The 20334-nt window shown below is 36.5% G+C and overlaps 1 protein-coding gene across 7 annotated transcripts in view; it reads left to right on the top strand.

The window, feature by feature from the left end:
- CTNNA3 (catenin alpha 3) overlaps nt 1-20334 on the top strand; it is a 1666571-nt gene that overhangs the window by 856248 nt on the left and 789989 nt on the right. For all 7 annotated transcript variants that reach the window (XM_038534069.1, XM_038534067.1, XM_038534068.1 and 4 more), the window contains one exon: nt 15228-15308. In XM_038534069.1, the coding sequence (XP_038389997.1) occupies nt 15228-15308 (81 nt within the window). The remainder of the gene's footprint in view (nt 1-15227; nt 15309-20334) is intronic.

Genomic DNA, 20334 nt, shown 5'->3' with positions numbered 1-20334 from the left:
TCCCACTCTCCTTCACTCATTTTGCCCATCCCCCTACATGGTTCCCCTCTGACAACCATTAGTTTGTTTTCTATATGTATGGGTCTGTTTCTGCTTTTTATTTGTTTGTTCATTGCTTTGGGTTTTTTTAGATTCCACATATGTGTAAAATTATTTAATATTTGTGTTTCCATGACTTATTTCACTTGTCATAATACCCTCTAGGTCCATCCATGTTGTCACAAATGCCAAAATCTCATCCTTTTTCACGGATGAGTAATATTTTCATTGTCTGCATATGTATACCACACACATACACTGTATCTTCTTTATCCATTCATCTATGGATGGATCCTTGGATTGCATCTATATTTTGACTATTATAAAAAATGCTTCAAAAAACATAGATGTGCATATGTCTTTTCAAATTAGTGTTTTCATTTTCTTTGGGTAAATATCAGGTAAATATCCAATGATGGAATTATTGGATCATATGGTATTACTATTTTTAATTTTTTCAGGATCCTCCATACTGTTTTCCACAGTAGCCATGCCAACTTACATTCCCACCGACAATGCATGAGGGTTTCTTTTTCTCCATACCTTTTCCAACATTTGTTATTTCTTGTCTTTTTTGGTCCTAGCCACTCAGAATGGTGTGAAGTGATATCTTATTGGGGTTTTGATTTGTACTTCCCTGATGATTAGTGATGTTGTGCACCTTTTCATATGTCTGTTTGCCACATATATATCTTCTTTGGAAAAAAAATATCTATTCAGGTCCTCTGCCCATTTTAAAATTTGATTATTTGTGGTATTTGGTTTTGAGTTGTATAAGTTCTTTATATATTTTGAATAGTAACCCCTTATTGGATTGATATCATTTGCAAATATTTTCACCCATTTAGTAGATTGCCTTTTAGTTTTGTTGATAGTTTCCTTTGCTGTGCAAAAGCTTTTTAATTTGGTGTAGTCCCACTATCTCTTTAATTTTATACAGTATAGTAAATTCTCCCTCTAATCCTAGATGAAAAATCAAGAAATTTCAAATTTGTTCTAGTTTACCTTAGGTCTTCTGTGTTGTTTCCTTTCTTCTAATTAGTAGTTAAAATGTAATTGTCAAAACTTGTATCTTGATTTAAATTGGGCCCAAGTTTCCAACAGTTTGGGCCTATTGTAGGGAGGAGGAAATCAGTAACTAACTGGGAAAGAGAAGCTATTGGCTTTTTCTTTTAGTCCTCTTTTTCTGGCATGAAGCAAAGGGAAAGGGGAGAGGAAAGGGGAATAGGAAAATTATTGCTGGCTCTCTGGGTGTTGAAAGCTGACTTTTCCTCTAGACTTGCTATGTCAGTTAAGGTCTCAGCAAGAGAAAACATGCTATATCAAGCTGGTAATTTTTTTTTAAAGATTTTATTTATTCATTCATGAGAAACACAGAGAGAGAGGCAGAGACACAGGCAGAGGGAGAAGCAGGCTCCATGCAGGGAGCCCAACATGGGACTCGATCCCGGGTCTCCAGGATCACGCCCTGGGCTGAAGGCTGCACTAAACCGCTGAACCACCTGGGCTGCCCTCAAGCTGGTAATTTGAGGAAGATGTATCAAAAACCTTATTTACATAGGTGTGGACAAGGTTTGGGGAATCAATGAGGGATGGAACATAGCAACTGCAGGGAGCCCACCCATATCCAGGGCTGAAGGAGCAAGTGAGGGAGTGGTTCCTGGACCCTGAGAGGCATCTTCATATAGAAGAAGGCTGCCTGACAAGAGCTGTAATCTTCAAAAGAGTAACATACTCAGTTTACAGCAACTCCTCAGAATAGCAGTAAGAAAATCAATACCTTAACCTTACTTTCCTCTCACCCTTTTATTCCACTCATTGTCCAAATCCATAGGAAAGCAGAGAACAAGGGAATATTTATTCATATGAAATCTGGAATATAGGGGCAGAGGGTATGGTGACAGGGGTGATGAGTAAATCTGGAGGGGCAAATGGAAAAACCAGGCACAGGTGGTTTTGTGAGTTCCTTGGAGGTCCAAATTTTACTTGCTATTCCCTTGATGTGACGGGTAGTTTCTCCCACAGCTGACAGCCTATCCTCAAAATCTAGCAGTTTCTATAACTTTTTATTTACTAATCTAGGCAATGATCTTGGGCAAAAACCAAATTATCCTGGCCTAGTTGTCTCTTGCATGAGGCTTATACCTGGAATACAGAAAATGTTCAGACACTGGAATTCATTCACCTCTTCTATTTATTCATCAGCAACTAGCCAGCCACCTCTCATCAGGCAGATTTTTCAAGATAGAATTTATACTTGCCCACTGAATCTCAGCTGCCAGGGACTCATACCATACTTTCTAAATGGTCCCACTGAAGTCTCTTTTACCATACTCTTAACAAAGATGTAGGGAGGAGAATGGGGATCCTAGATTGGCTTTGTTTGTATAAATTCTTTCCATAAAATCTTCCCCTGTCTTCACACATTTTGGCCTTTATATCTTCATTATAGATTTGAGGTTTCAGAGTCATATAACTGGCTTTTAATTATTTCTTTGGAAAATCATTATCTTGGTCTGACACATCAGTGTGAAATTCCCTTATGTGCATCTTGGTGCTTTAATTAAAGCTAAATATTTTACATTAAAAGAGAGGTGGAAAATTTCATATATTAGGTAGGTGTGGAAGTAGAGGTAGGGGGAGGAAGATAATATTTTTAAGTAGGAGTCATTGGTCCTTCTCAAGTTACACCATATAGATCAATATTTATTTTGACGGCATATAAGTTAATCCTGTTTATGAGATTTTTTCTCTTGAAGATGTATGCACAAATCAAGTTTTATAACAAAAAATATTTTCAATAGGCTAAGAAGACTTGTTCTATTTATATTTTTTGCAAAGAGATTTTAATTGTGAAGAAAATTATTACCTTCTAATGTATTTTGAAGGAAATTTTTTCATATGCTAAGTTTCTTTAAGGTGCAACCTATCTCTTTGTAATGTTTCAAGTTTTTATTTAAATTATGGTTAGTAACATATAGTGTTATGTTAGTTCCAGGAGCAGAATCCAGTGGTTCATTAGTTATATACAACACCTAGTGCTCATCACAAGTGTCCTCCTTAACGCCCGTCACCAACCTAGCCCATCTCCCACCTGCCCCCCCTCCAGCTCCTCTTAGTTTGTTTTCTATAATTAAGAGTCTGTTTTATGGTTTTGTGTCTCTCTTTTTTTCTTTCCCTTGTGCTTATCTATTTTGTTTCTTAAATTTCAAATATGAGTGAAATAACATGGTATGTCTTTCTCTGAATAATATTTTTCACTTAGCATAACACATTGCAGTTCTATCCCTCTAGTTAAAGAGCAACCTATCTGTATTTAACTTTCCTCTATGCCACAGAATCTGAGACTCTGTGACTTTATGAACCTTGGAAGTGCTAATTGAAGATAGCAATGATAGCGTTATTTTAAATATTAAGAATAAATCTGTTGTATTTTTATTTTATAGTGTTAAAAATAAGTATGTCTACAAGGCAGTTAATGGTGAAAATGAAAATCATAATCTGAATGGTGGAAATCTATCTGGTCTATATTATGTATGAATGGGTTACAGAAAAACTTTGTTAGATGGTATATAATAAACTTTATAAAGCTCACTGTTAGCTGAAGTTTGACATACTGAGTATAATTAAACTATGAAAACCTGACTCAGGAAATAAAAAGAATAAGAATTGTACTTAAGAAAGTGGAGAAATGACAAGATAAAATTTTAATGAGATCAGTATTGTTCTAATACTCTACCTCCTAAAGCATTGTAGAGACAGAAAAATTGCTAGAGAATAGTGGTTCCATTTAAAAGATGGAAAACAATTTATTTGGACTTTGCATAATAATGCCATGGCATTACTTGTTAGATTCTGCTAGTGGCTTCTAATCTGATAAGAATAAGATCTTTGCCATAAGAAGTCAAGGTATAATTGACAGCATAAAATACACATTCTACTATCTCATGGATATCCTTATTTTAGTATTCATTGCTATTATCTTTATTGGTAGGCAGGCTCCTGAAGCTGGCTGCTGGGTCAAGTGTCACAAAATTAAAAAGATTTCTAGAATGAGCTAGATATTCTTCTGAAATATGCTAACAACTTCTGACAATGACTCAATAAAGGGATTTTGGAAAATTAAATGTCAATAAAGACATGATATACAACTTAACCATCAACTGAAATTAGAGAAGTTGTAATGTGGGCCTAGCTGTCTATATTTTGTCTATATTGACTGTTCTGAAAACTATGATTTCCAAGGACTTAGTACTATGTATCATGATCTCTACAATTTTTCTGATGACCATAGTAAATCCTCCTTAAATAGATCTATATCATGTTCCATATGTTTATTCATTATCAGTTCATTTTGAAAAAAATTATGCAAATCAAAAAATACTGAGCCTCTCTATTACGGACAAGCACTGCTGGAAATTTAGCAGTAAATAAAATAATTTCTCCTCTATACCCCCAAAAATCTTACATACAAATATTTTTATTTCTAATAATAAAGAAAATGTATGAAATTTCAATTATAAGGCAGTGACCAGCGTGCACAGTTTAGGTACATTTATTTTACGTAATTCACTTAACCCCTAAAGCAGGCATTACCATCTTCATCCTATAGATGAGGAAGCTGAAGCTTACCTTACATAATTGACATGTGGTCACTTTGTTAATTAGTCTTGGAACTAAGATTTGAAGACCATCCAACTGGTTCTATTACATTACTTTAATGGCAATTTAAAACAAATGTTATTTTAAACGCAATGCTGTTGATATAAAATGTACTGATGAGTAAGCTGAGAAAATAAGTTCAGTTTCAAAAGCACAGATATTATTTATTTTTAAAGGTCTGTTATTTTTTTATTTGAGAGAGAGGGAGATTTGGAGAGAGAGAGAGAGAGAGAGAATGAGTGGGGGGGAGTGCAGAGGGAGAGAGAAAAGCAGACTTCCTGCTGAGCAGGGAGCCAATCCCAGGACCCCAAAATCATGACCTGAACCAAAGGCCACCTAACCCACTGAGCCAGCCAGGTGGCCCAAGCACAGATATTATTTTAATCTGTTTATAAACCAATACCACAACTGACTGATCTAATCAGTTTTGACTGTGATTAGGAAGATTTCTTATTTCTTTGTTTTAAACCATTAGTCCCCAAAGCTATGATTTATGCAAACAGAAACAACAAAGAATGCACACATTCACAGACACATAGACAAAACCTGTGAAACTGACAGGTTTTCTATTACTCTGTTATGTCAAAGATGTTATAAAAATAAAAAAAATTGTACCATGAAATAAAGCCATCAGTTTATTAAAGAAATAACAAAAACCTTAATGTAAAGAATTAATTGTAAATAATGTAATTAATAAATTAATTAAATAAATGTGCTATTTCCATTTTGAAATACTCTCAGATTAAAAGACAGCTCATATGGTTAAATAACTAATAATGTATTATTGCATTTTTACCTCATGAGTTCTGAGATGAGTATTTAGAAACCATTAACATACACAATATTTTGAATCCTGCCCTGAACCTAAGTAAAACCTTCAATTTTGAATATATTCCCTTCATTTAATAGTAATCATTGCATGATTTATAGGAACAGTCACTGACCTAGGAGCTGGCAAGATCTGAAACCCATTAGAACAGGGGTCACAGTGAGTTTAGTTTAATGCTGAGTCACTGAAATTAATAAACTCTATCTTTTCAGTTTCTCCCTATTAAGAACAGTGTCAGTTCCAGAGTTTGCTGGGCTTGAATAGAGGGCAAGAAACTCTCGCAGGAAGAGAGGGGACATGGGAGACAGGGATTGAGTGAGGCATGTTGTCACAAAACAGAATAGCTTGAGGTGGAAACAGTGAAAGAGTCAGTGGGAAATAAAGTCTGAGGTTTCTCCCAACTCTTCAGTCTCTTGCAAAGTTACTTATTGGTCACTGGAATGGATGTTTGCATCATCACTTGCTCATATGTATGACTGATTTTCCATGACAAGATCTTTAAAAGGGAAGGCCATAGTTTATATCCATCCTTGAGATTTAAGATTTGTTAATAACATCACCAGTAAAACAATTTGAATTTAATAGTAATTTATTGTAGTACAAACCCATGACTATTCCTTTTGTAGTTGGTGTGTGTCAGTTGAATTCCTGCAGTGTAGCAGAAGCATCTCTGATCCGAGGACACATTCAACTAGAGGCAATGTCATGTTCTTAGTACTTGGCTAGATATGTACTAGACTTTACATGGACACAGAACTCCAGCACCACACACTCTTAGAGTTGGGGTAGGGGGTTGGTGGGTAGGGACAGGGATGTGGGGAGACTCTGGAGATCATTTAGTGCAATGGCCTCCATTTACAAATGCAGAGACTGAGGACCCAGGGAGTTGATTTCAGATCTCCCATTTTCTGATCCACAGATTGGATTTCATCCTCATAAACAAGATTACATTATACCTTCCTATAGGGAATAATGACAATAATCTGCGAATAAAAACACCAATTGAATAGAATATATAACAGCTATTAGGGCAAAGATTAACTACTTTTGTTCAAATATAAATACGAATTTTATTAATAAAACTGAGTATTACTTATTATCAATCAAAGTATAGTTAACTACTTTTCCATTTATTTATCTACAGCCATTAGAAGGGTGCCCAACATTGTAGTGGATACTAAGATTACAGAGTGAAAACTTGACAGTTTAAAAGATGAGGAAGAGTATAAAAGGTAACAAAACATTTTGCAAGGGTTATCATTGAAATATGCAGGAAAACTGTGCAAAGACAAATGAAAGGGTTTTTAATGTCTTATTTTTTATGGAGGAAAGTCAGAAAAGATGATATAGAAGATGAGGTGCTTAAACTGAATCTTGAGTCATGAAGTAAGAATTCTGAACAAGAAGAAATCAGAACAGGCCACCTGGGTGGCTCAGTGGGTTAAGCATCTGCCTTCAGCTTGGGTCATGATCTCTGGGGTCCTGGGGTTGAGCCCTGCCTTGAGGGGTAGGGGTGGGTGGGTGGGGTCTCTACACTGCAGGGAGCCTGCTTCTCCCTCTGCCTTTCTCCCTCTGCTTGTGCTCTCTATTTATAAATAAATAAAATCTTTTTTTTTAAAAAAAGAGAGATCAGAACATTCCAGGATAAAGGTTTAGTGTTTGGAAAACTGTAGGGAAATCAGCCAGCTGGTATAGTTTGGAAAATTCAAGTGTTGGTAACAATGGTGACAATATCGATAAGTATAATAATAACTGCTAGCATTTCTTGAGACCTTATTATTGCCAGAACTTGCATATCCTTCATCTTTATTTTTTTATCCTTCATCTTTAATTCCTTATAATAACTCTATAATATAATTGCTCTATTATCTCCATTTTTATAGGTAAGGAAATTAAGACTTGGAGAAATTAAGTAATTTGGCTAAGGATACATAGCTGTCAAATGATAGAGCACAGATTCAAACACGATTTTAACTGTCTCCACAAACTTCTATATTATTCTGCTCATTATTTTTAAGAAATACACTTATAAAATTTGCATAAAATATTAATTTGGGTTTAAGTTACAACTCATTCAAGTCATTACAGTATGGTGCATAAAGCCTCAGATTAGACTCAGCTCAATTTGATCCTACCACTTATTGCATTTCCTCCTGGGGTAAGATATTTAAATTTACTGAACTTCAGTGTCTTCGTATGCAAATGTGTGAACAGTTATTGCGTATGGCATTTAAAACAATAAATGTGAAGTACTTAGCTGTGGTAGATACTTGACAATGTGGGTTTCCTCTCACTGACTCTGGTCCACCTCAGCAGGCATTTGCTTGGGGCAGAGTCTTACTTCCCTAACAGTATAGAAGTTCAAGACACTTGCAGTCTTTAACCTATTTTCTTGATAAAGTTATTTTTAAAAACCTCATTTCAAGTCTCAACATTAATTTTTTATTTGTTTTAGTGTTAGTTTTATAGGACAGACTTTGTTTCAGAAATATTTTTTTTAGTGTACCCTGTCAGGATATTTTCCTGACATGCCATCCAGTATAGTGGCATTCTAGAATAGATTTTTTTTTATGCTTGTCTGTTTGTATGTCTTTCATGCCTGAAAAATGTAGACTAGAATCTGTGCTTCTGCTGAGTGTTAAGTATGAAATATTTTTAAAGCTATTTTCTGCAGAGAAGAACTAATTTAAGGACATCGTATTTCATCTTTACCATGAAATGAAAATTTCCTATTTAAAGAGAAATGTGTCATTTTAAAAGGTTGAATATGATGGCACACATTTAAAAAATTAAAAATAAATAACAAAACAACAACAAAAACATTTTTCTTGCTGTTTAAATTCCATACAGATTTTCTCTCTGCACTGATAACATTTTCATTTGATTATGGATTAGATAAATTTTCATTTGCTTTAAACCTTATCCCTTGGGATTTGAAGTTTCATAGTTCTTTTGAGGTCAACATCATGACCTTCGTAGTTCAAATGTTTCCTTTTATTTGTACCATTACAGATTTATATTATGCATATGTTCCCAACACATTTTTAACAGTTGCTTATGCGAAAACTTGGACAAAAGAAGTAATATGCTATCCTATAATTCTTCTTTTTTAGAGTATATGGCCCTATCACAGAATTTTAAAGTTAGAAAGGAATAAAGGAACAATGGGGACAAATCTTCCTTTGACGGGTATGGAAACTAAGGCCCAGCGATGTTACGGAATTTGCCAAAGATTACCTCTATCCAGTCTTTCTTTTCTCTATTTATTCAACAAATAGCTTTTGAGCTTCTGCTATGTGCAAAGCCCTGTAAGAAATGCCATGAGGGACAAATTGTGTGTGAGAAGTTTCTCTCTCTCAAGGATCATACAGTATGCTGAGAGAGATGCATGCAGGTAAGCCGGTAACCATAGGGCAAATACTAATGAAGTGAGCTCTTCACAAGCCCCTCAGCAATTCCAAAACTGATATCATCATCCTTGTATCAAGCTGGTTTCCCTTTAAAGTGATCAATTGAAAAGCTCTTGGATGGCTCAGTGGTTGAGCATCTGCCTTCAGCTCAGGTCATGACCCTGGGGTCTTAGGATTGAATTCTGCATGGGGCTCCCCATGAGGAGCCTGCTTCTCCCTCTGCCCATGTCTCTGCCTCTCTCTGTGTCTCTCATGAATGAGTAAATAAAATAAAATCTTTTAAAAATAAATAAATAAATAAATAAATAAATAAATAAATAAATAAATAATAAAATGATTGAACACCATTCCACCAGTCATCATTCCTGGAAACCTGCACACGAGCCTATGTTATCCTCTTTTCTTTGGCCACCCTGAGCCTCTGCCAGTCATCAGCCTCCCCACTTTACTCAGAGTCCTTAGATCTATTGATTTTCTTCATTTGACTGCCAACACATTAATTTTAACACTTTTCGTCTTTCTGTGCACTATTGCTTCAAGTAACTCCTCTGTTAGTCTCTGTTCTTAATATCCTTCAGTACATCGTACAGACTCCAGCCAGGCTGATGTATTTGAATAACAGTCTGTCTGTGTCACTCACTGGCTTAACCTCTATGGTACCCAGTGGTCTGTAGGATCAGCCTCATTTCTTTTTTTTTAAGATTTTATTTATTTATTTATTCATTTATTTATTCATTTATTCATTCATTCATTTATGAGAGACACAGAGAGAGGCAGAGACATAGACAGAGGGAGAAGCAGACTCCCCACAAGGAGCCTGATGCAGGACTCGATCTCCGATCCCGGAATTACAACCTGAGTTAAAAGGCAGATGCTCAACCCTTGAGCCACCCAGGCATCCCAGATGAGCCTCATTTCTTAATGTGTCAACAACCTTTAGGATCTGGTGTTCTCTCAAACATTTTATACTAGTTACTCTTTAAAGACTTTTGCCTTGGCTCCATCTAACTGTTCCGTTAAAATGGTCTTCTCTTTCATCTTTGCATGGCTGACACCTACATATCTTTCAATGTTCAAATGTTACCTCCTCAGGAATCTTTCCCTCATCCTTAGTGGAGTGCTGCAGAGATTACCCTGGATGCCTTTATTTAATACTGGGTTTATGTTTGTTTCTAACATGAGATGTGTACTCCTCAAAGGCAGGCATTAGATCTAATGTATCATCGTCATTAGTATAGTGCCTAGTTATTAATAGATAATAAAAGATGTATTGAAATGATTGGATTGTTTATTGAACACAGTATTATTTTATAAAGTATAAACAGGGATCCCTGGGTGGCGCAGTGGTTTGGCGCCTGCCTTTGGCCCAGGGGCGATCCTGAAGACCCCGGATCGAATCCCACGTCGGGCTCCCGGTGCATGGAGCCTGCTTCTCCCTCTGCCTATGTTTCTGCCTCTCTCTCTCTCTCTGTGACTATCATAAATAAATAAAAATTTTAAAAATGTATAAACAGTATAAATAAGTATCATGGAAGTGAGTTATTAATTTCATCTGAGAAGCTCAAAAAAAACTTCATGTAAAATTCAGTGATTTAGTGGAGTCTTGAAAGAAGTCCATAATGAGAGAAGTGGGGGATGAAAAGTGCAAAATGAGACTTTTCACATGGGAAAAGTCCCTGAGTTATGATTTATTGCATAGAAAATAAAGGGCTCATTAAGGTATCTCATTAATGATTGATGAGTAAATATGGGAGTAGATCATATGGGGCCTTGAATACCATGATCAAGAATTTGTTATTGTTTCCATCAACAATGGGAATATGGTGAAGGGATTTGGAACAAAAAAGGAACAAAATTAGACCTTAAGTTTCTTTCTTTTCTTTAAAAATTTATTTATTTTAGGGGGGTAGAAATCACGAGGGGAGGGGTGGGGCAGAGGGAAAGGGAGGCGGAGAAGCAGACTTCCCGGATGAGCAGAGTGCAGGACGAGGGGCTTGATCTCACGTCCTGAGATCATGACCTGACCCAAAGGCAGTCACTTAACCTGCTGAGCCACCCAGGCGCCCCTAGACCTTAAATTTCTTTACTAAACACCTTGAGGGTTGGGCTTTTTTGTTTGTTTCTTGCTCACTATTTTATTCTCAAATAAAATGTGACTTTCGTGAAAATAGGAACTCATTATATATTTGAGTAAACAAATATGTGTTTTAGAACAGTACCGTCTGATATATCTTTCTGCAATGAGGAAAATTTTCTGTATCTGTGCTATACAATATAGTAGCCACTAGACACATGCAGCTATTGCTTGCTTTAAGGAACTGAGGATTTGAATTTTTAATGGTATTTAATTTTAATTAATTTAAATTTAAAGAGCCACATGTGACCAGTGGCCATTATGTTGGACAAACAATATAAAAAGTTTTCCCTAGCAGAGTCCCAACAGAAAACAGATAGAACACTCAAATTAGGATAATTCAAGGAGAATTTATTTATAAAGAGACTTTTTTCCCAATGTGTGGGCAGCTTTAAAGGAACCACAAAAAAAAAAAAACAAAAAAACAAAAAAACAAAAAAAAAAAAAACAAAAAAAAAAAAAAAGGAACCACAAAAGAGAGTACAATTAACTGTGGTGTGACATGGGAGCCATGGTGAGACAGAATTGATGGAAAGACTCATAGTTAAGATTATAAGCCTGAATCACATTGGGACAGTATTTACAATATGCAATACTTTTACTGAAATTTCATTGAATAGAATCTATGTTCAGAACTGTTCTTTTCAGTGAAGTGTCTCCTGACAGTTTATTTACTGATGAGGAATGTGATTGCTTTCCCTACATAGTGCTGATCTGCTCCGTGTTTTCTCAGCACGTTTCCCTCTGATACTCCACTGTAAGTGGTACCTTTTCCTTTTGCAGGGCTGGGCTAACTTCATGGTGGCTCCTGCCAAGGCTCCTTTAAGAAGCATCCTCTCCTCTAAGCACCTAGAATGTAGGCAGGCTCTGACTGTTATCTGTGGTTCTGTTTATTTTTTTATTTTTTTTAAATATTTTATTTATTATTTATTTAAGTCACAGACAGAGAGAGAGAGAGGCAGAGACACAGGCAGAGAGAGAAGCAGGCTCCATGCACCAGGAGCCCGATGTGGGATTCGATCCCGGGTCTCCAGGATCGCGCCCTGGGCCAAAGGCAGGCGCCAAACCGCTGCGCCACCCAGGGATCCCTGTGGTTCTGTTTTAATATCCTGCCCTTTCCTTCCCTCACTTCAGTATACACAATTCACCTTCGGTCCTAGCCCATTGCTTGATGATTTGTTCAGGCTTTGAAAACAGAAGGAATGAGGGCTTTTAAGCAGGATGGGGCTATTTCTCCTTGCTTTATTTATTTTTATGCCATGCAAAAGGAATAAAGAGGCATAAAATGGCTTGACTGAATCCAATAAATTGGGATAAATAGAGCAAGGACCCAATAAAAACCTGGAGGTGAAAGAGAAGAAAGGTGGGGGTGGGGGGAGACAGGGAAAGAAGAAGGGGAAACTTTTTTCTTCCTGTAGTGATAGGGACTGTTTGTTATTACCTAGAGAACAAAATGTCTTTGACCCAATGAAACATTTTATTTTTTTTTTTTTTTTTTTTTTTTTTTTCTTTTTTTTTTTTTTCCAATGAAACATTTTAAACAGAGATTAAGCTCTGGGTCGAAATTAGGAAATCATCTTTATACTCTTTATTTTATCCCATCAGGTTGTCACCTCCTGTCATCCTTTATTAAAGTTTTGTATGCCACTGCTGCTTGCCCTGAGAAGGTTGACATCTTTTACTTATTCTGATGAATCTCATCACAGAAGCTAGAGAGTTTTTATGGTCAACGCAACAGGAATCCCCTGTATTATTTCTGATGTCCTGTGTGAGGGGCAGTGAGGGGGAGGTAGCTCTTCAGTCTGTTTCACTCCTGACCCCTTTTACTAGCTCTGCTTTCATGAAGTTGAAAGCGACAACCAAGAGCTACACTGCATGAAACTGGAGAATACAGGCTAGGATCTGGAGGTAAAATTAGAAACTGTCTTCTAGCCCATTGTGTATCTGTTTATGACATTGCCTTCCATGGCTCTGCATGAACTTTTCATAATTCTCCACTGCTACCAGAGATAATGCTGGGTAGGAGCTGTGAAGGCAGCCACCACTTTCATCTGGGTAATTGCCACCATTGCTTTTATTGCTCTGACATCTAGAATTTTATTTGTCTCTATTTCTTCCTCCTTCTTCTCTCCACTTATTTCATTAGATTCAGTCTCCATCATGTACACATCGCACAACTCATCTTCAAAAAGAAAAAGTGGTAAAGGACTTAGTAGTCCTCTCTTGTTTTCCCCTAGGAGGCATCTAGAAATGTGTGCAGCCAATATTATTGGAATTTAGTAGGCGGGGACCCATGGATGCCACAGTGTATAAAGTGGTCTCAAATGATGGTGATTTTTTTCCATCTTAAATATCAGTAACATTGTTGCTGAGAAAACCTCCCTGTAACTGAGGTTAGGTGGGTATCAGCGACCTCAGCTAATCGAGGATTTTAGCTGTGCCTTGATAGGTAAATGCTAAAATCTCCTCAAGAATCAAGTATGACACCTTCCTGGCATTTGCTAGGCCCCTAATAAAACTAAGTTGTGTGTGTGTGTGTGTGTGTGTATGTGTGTGTGTGTGTTTAAGATTCCAATTATTTATTTGAGAGAAAAAGAGACAGAGGACAGCAGCAGGGGGGAGGGGCAGAGGGAGAGGGAGAAACAGAGGGTGGATCTCAGGACCCCAGGATCATGAACTAAGCAGCTGCTTAACAGACTGGGCCACCCAGGCACCCTTGTTGTGTTTTAAATCAAGTTTTTCACTTATAAACTAGTTGATACCATTCAATAAGTCCTCTGCAAGTTACTTCAGGAATAGAAAAAAAAAGCTATGCTTGTCAATATCAAGATTCTAAGAGTATTGTAGGAGTTATGAGTGTATTGGGAAATTTTCAAAATACTATTGGAACAAGGACAGGTGAGAGTTTACTCGAGGAGAGTTGGTGAGGGGAACTCTGTGGAAAACATTGAGGGACAGGATTTTAGAAGGAGGTAATTTTGTAGACACTCACTGAAGTCAAGAGTACATTATATATAAGAACTTGGGAGAAGAGATAGACATGTAGAGGAATATTGTTACTGGGAAGGATAGTACTTGAGAAAATGTGACAGAAGACAGGACTAAACAGGTTGAGATAGGGTATAAATGGTCTTATACTTCTTGTAAAGAAGTCTTCCCACTTGAAGGTAGGGATTTATGTGTGAATGTAGTCATTGGGCATAGTGTATGACATGCTGCATAATGGTCGATACTGCCTCAATTTCCTTCTTCATGGAGTCTGTGTCGTAAACTTACTAGTTATTAGCTGCTTACACTTACCTTCCTGATTTTCAAGGTCTCCTCTCAGGAGCCCTTTTCAGTTTATTAATTTAAATGGTAGCAATTTTCTTAGAGGTGAATCGCATAATGATTTTTTCAATCTTTTTTATACAAGATAGCACTGAAAAAAGTATGATTAGATTCAATTCAGTTGTCTCCCACAGAAGTAATATGTAGAAAACACCATCCAAGGTGACTCTCTGTGTGCTTAATAGCCTAAAGATTTAGGTTAAGGGTATAACAGAGAACTGTTATGCTTAAAGAATGAAAAGGTGTTGCACAAATTATCTTAAAGAGCCAAAAACAGCGTCCAGTTCCTACTTGAAACAATTTGTTCTTGGAATATTGTCAGCTAAAATTGTGGTCAACTTTTGCAAATTGTATGAATTTGCACTGCATATTTTATTTAGTGTTTAGCAAAACTCCAATATGGCTCTGCATAACTTACAAAATACACCATGAAAATGACTTCAGAAACTCCCACAGAAGTTGACAAATTGGGTATCTAATGCTTTTAAGCTAATTGCGTGCTTAGAGGTTATAGAGTCCACTTGTTAAGAATGAATATCAGAGTTTCTTGGAGAGAATGCTCTGCCGACTGCCACACTGAATGCAACCCAGCCCTGTATCAGAAATATTGCAGAAGCTTAAAGAAGAAAATAATGTGAGCTTTAATCACCATTCTACTTAGTCTTAAGTGAAGTGCTCATGAATCATATACAATATCATAGCAGTTTTGAAACCTATTCTTGAATTTTCAAGCTGTTATTTTCAGGAAATTTAGAAAGCAAATTGCTAAGTGATAAAGAGTAATCTGATACCATTGCTTATGCCATTTTTTTTTCCTTTGCAGGCTGGAAAAAAGGAAAGGAGTAATACCCTGAATATTGCAATAGACAACATGTGCAAGAAGACAAGAGACCTACGCAGACAGGTGAGGGAATACAGAGGCGTGGAGACAGAAGCACCATACAAAATAAATTTTTTTCCACTGCTAGAATATTTACTTCTTGTTTTTGTCCTTTTTCAACTAATTTAGAACACAAAAGAACAACAGTAAGTATATACCTTCCATATTTACATTACATGCATCATACGTTTGTGGCAAATGTAAAGTAGAAGAAAGAGAGTGTGACTTAATATCAGGCAGACCTGGACACCTGGGTGGCTCGGTGGTTGAGCATCTGCCTTCGGCTCAGGGCGTGATCCCAGGGTCCTGGGATAAAGTCCCACATCAGGCTCCCCTTAGGGAGCCGGCTTCTCCTTCTGCCTGTGTCTCTGCCTCTCTCTGTGTGTCTTTCATGAATAAATAAATAAAATCTTAAAAATAAGAAACTTAGCTTATCGTCCATATGCTTAAGGCAAACAGGTAATCAGAGATGTACCAATTTGCCCTTTCAGTTCTTTTCAAATGATTCAAAAATTAGTTGCTGTTAAAGCTCAGACTACTTTGTGATCTTAGGTCACCAGGAACACAGGATTAGGAAGGATTTCATTAAATAATTTAGAAGTCCAGTATTATGCCACAAGTTATTTTTTTTCCCCAGAACTATGAAGACCTAGCTATTTTCAGAAACCTTTGCTTTCCATTATTTTCCAACTATATAATAACCAAAGTTCTTTTTCTTACACAACTTGAACTTGGTCACCATTAACTCATAAAAGAAAGGCAAAAGATTTTCAACCATAAGCTTTTAATACAATATATTATTGTAGTTTAATGGGAGATTTAGTAAAATAGCCTGAGCAATCTTTTAATTCAGAAGTAGATTTGGAAATGGAATAAATAGGGATCCCTCAGTCAGTTAATATTAGCTGTAAAAAAAAAAAACCCAAAAAACAAAAAAACACAATTTTGAGGACTGGGGAAATTCCAATTTCTCAACTTTATGGCCTTAACGTGAATTCTATTTCTATTGTCAGCACTTAGAATCATGGGATGTGAGAGTTGGAAAGAACATAGCTCAACTTGTGTTATAATGCAGATGAGAAAGCAGGCCTGTGTGGTGAGGTAACCAGCCTAAGGAGGAAGCAGCATCAAACCCATACAAGGTCATAACCTACACTCAAACTTACCCCACAGGGCCATTCTCCCTCTTCATTGAAAGACTTCTATTCTCGATCTTGTTAAGGATTTCTACTCCATCGGCTCCTCTTGGGATTTAGCTAAGTTGCTTTATGAGCTATCAACACTTACATCTTTCATTCCTGTCTCATCCCTCTCTACTGCCCTCAACAAAATGTTAATCTACATTTATACCCCCAAAGCTTTTTGAATCATTACTATAAAAAAAAAGTCAAGATAAAGCAATCCTTTATATGTAGGATTACTAGATTTAGCAAATAAAAGCACAAGATACCCAGTTAAATTTGAATTTCAGATTAAAAACAAACATGTTTAATTATGTCCCAAATATTGTGTGGGGCATAATTATATTTAAAAAAATAGTGTGTTTATATGAAATTTAAATTTGACCAGGCTTCTTGTATTTTATCTGGCAATTCTACTTGTGTTTCCACCTCACTAACATCAGTGAGATATAGAAAGAGCATGGGGGATTACTAATACTTTTCTTTATAGTAAAGAGATGTTTCCAACTATAAAAAACTGCTGTGTTCCAGAAGTATGAACCTTCCCTATGGTCTTGTAGTTGAACATATTCATTGTTTTAAGTATCACTGCTTAACAAACCACTACAAACAATAGCAACCATTTTATTATGTTTCATGATTCCATGGGTTGACTGGGAGTCAGCAGGGCCATTTTTGTACTTTTCACTTGTGGTCTCCCATGGAGTAGCAGTGAAATAGTGACTGTGTCTGGGTGCAAGCCTGGGTATTTGAGGCCTCAAGTGCCTCTTCTTCCCTCTTTTCATGTGGTGTCTAATTTCCTTAGGACCCTTTCATGTGAATTCTCTCTCCAGTGGGGTAACCTGGATTTCTTGCATTATAGTTCAGGGCTCCAAGAAAGGAGAGATGGAAGCTGCCAAACCTCCTTTTAAAAAAAATTATATTTATTTATTCATGAGAGACACACAAAGAGAGGCAGAAACATACGCAGAGGGAAAAGCAGGATTCTTGTGGGGAGCCTGACGTGGGACTGATCCCAGGACCCTGGATCACACCCTGAGCCAAAGGCAGATGCTCAACCACTGAGCCACCCAGGCGTCACGCTGCCAGACCTTCTTAATGCTTAAGCTCCAAAGTTACCAGAATGCTATTTCTTTCTCATTCTATAGATAAAAATAGTCATGAATCCTGCCCTAAGTCAAGAGGAGCAATAGACCCTCAAGAAGTGATATGTGTGTACAGAATGAGTGGGATTGTTAGAATTTTGTCTCTGGAGACATCTGGGGTCTCTAATGTCAATGAGGTAGTTGCTATGGTGTGTTTCCAGTATCCTTACTTCCCCTCCCTTGGACTTCATTTTCCATCCTGATGTTTATACTTTTGCAATAATAAAAACTAGTTTAACAGCAACATGAGTCATCTCCACCTCTTCTTATTCTTGCAAAGTTTATCAAGCAGTTTGTTTTAAGCATCTTATATATATTCTTTTACACAGGAAGAAGAAAGTCCCTACCCTTAAAATGTTTTTCTTTGGAATATTTAATGTTCATAAATCATTGTGGATCTGTTTTTGTTTGCATGTTTGTTTTTAGTAAACAATAATCAGAAAACATCTTCTTGCTCTTTCATCTAACCTCCTTGCTTACTCAGGGCTGGCTTGTCCATCAGCCACACAGAAACATTTTGGCTTTGGTTCAGAGAACCATTGGATTTCTATGAGATATTTCCATGAGATGGATTGCTTAGGCAGATCTATTGGTGGGGGGAGGAGCAAATTATAAATTTCATTTGGGGGCAATAAGATTAAATGACCTGGATGGTGACTTAGTGTTTATTTCTATGAACCATATTGCTTTGTAACTTTTTTGCCTGTCATCACAGAGAATGAAGACAGAAGTCTTTGGCATGGTGTTCTCAGGTTCTCTATGATTTGGCTATGACTTCAATTGACAATATTCATAATGCTCTTTCTCTTTCACTCTCTCAGTTCTTCCTCTTCACCACACCACACATTAACCTGTTCTCTGACTAAAGAGACTACTTTCTATTCACCAAATTTTCTATCACTTTCAATTCCCCAAAACACATGTGTTTTTGTGTATATGGTTTGTTTCACTTAGTGCTTTTCCCACTCCTCTTGCTCCCCCCATCTCACCCCTAATCAACCTTAGGACCTTCAAGACTAATGTAAATGCTACTTCTCCCATAAAACCTTTACCATTTTCATCAGCTGGAATTATTATTATTTTTCTTTCTGGAGCACTTATAGCATGTGTAGTTCTTTTATAGTAGTGATCATATCCTGCTTGTATTTTTCTTTTTTAATGGATTTTTTTCCCTCCCACTGGATTTTAAATCCTTAAAATGATAGTTATAACAACATCTCTCACTTAGTAGTGCTTTCCAAAGCTCTCTACAAACTCCTTACATTAGTCTTTACATTATTGGCTTTTATTTCTGAAACAGGAAATAATTCCATAGTATTTTTATATCAATTTCTCAGGTGAGGGACACCTGGGTGGCTCAGTGGTTGAGCATTTGCCTTTGGCTCAAGTCATGATCCTGGGGTCCTGGGATCAAGTCTTGCACTGGGTTCCCTACAGGGGACCTGCTTCTCCCTCTGCCTATGTCTCTGCCTCTTTCTGTGTCTGTCATGAATAAATAAGTAAAATCTTAAAAAAAAAAAAAATCTCAGGTGAGTCAATTTACTGAATACCAATTAGTTAACTGCTAGATCTGAGGTTTGAACCTGAGTTCATCCAACCCAGCCTAAATTTGTAACCACCATATGGGGGTCAGAAATATTTATCCTCAAAACTCCCAGTGCCTAATAAACTGATTTTACCATCCTAAATATTTTTTTCTTTACTACTTATTTTACAAGTTTTTTTCATTAAAATTGTTTCTTCCTTCAATCTCCTTCCCCATCACTTATTTGAGAACTGAATGACTATTACAATTCTCAATATGGGAAGAAGATTTTTAAACCTCAAAAAAAATAAACCTCATTTCTCTGTTTAAAAAATGAAGGCCATTGAATTTATTACATTTCTAATGTATTATGCAGAGTGAAACATACATTTGATATCACTAAAGGCAGGTTAAAATTTTCATTTGTGTATATTAAGAAAAAATTGCCTATTTCATATATACCAAAGTAAAGACTTGAGGTATGTCAAATTAAATAGGATTCTGATAAAACAAAACAAACAACACAAAATCTTGTTAGTTGCTGAGTTGTTGAATTGCTCTCTGCATCTCTTCCCCATTTTAGTAATATCAGTGCCACCCTTAGAAAAAAATATGTATGTCTTTATACCTCCTCGTCTTCATCCTCATAATCAAATAATATTAACAATCCATAAGATACAAGTATCATTAAGTTGATACAGTGGGTATACATTGACTTAATTATTAGGCGATTTAGTTCCTATTAGTCAATTGAGTTTTGACAGTCACATTTTGCTATTTGACTTAAAATTAAAATGGCATTAATATACACATATCTAATTTGTTCTAGCTCCCGAGGACAATTCTTTTCTAAGACAGTTTATTTTCTTTCCATTCCTCTTCCCCTTACAATTTCATTCTTTCTTATTCCTTTATTTAGTGGTAGTGGGGGCAGTGCTATCTTATAGTTTTCATACACAGCTTTCACTTTTGGGTTTCAATTGTAGAGAAATATATTATTTTATTTGAGATCCCAAACCACTTACATCAGTGGGAAATAGAAAAATTGATGTCTCAAAGCCTTTTATTAAACTGTGGTGAGAAAAGATGGAAAGCCCCGTAGTTTGATTTTGTGCCTGACATCTTTCATGCCTGGCCACAAACAGGTATTTATTGAAAATACATACCTCTAACTCCTATTGGCCTCCCACTAACTTCAC

This window comes from Canis lupus, chromosome 4, assembly GCF_011100685.1.
Source record: "Canis lupus familiaris isolate Mischka breed German Shepherd chromosome 4, alternate assembly UU_Cfam_GSD_1.0, whole genome shotgun sequence".
Taxonomy (NCBI): domain Eukaryota; kingdom Metazoa; phylum Chordata; class Mammalia; order Carnivora; family Canidae; genus Canis; species Canis lupus.
The sequence above is the reverse complement of the archived record's forward strand: the minus strand, read 5'-3'. Positions and strand labels throughout refer to the sequence as shown.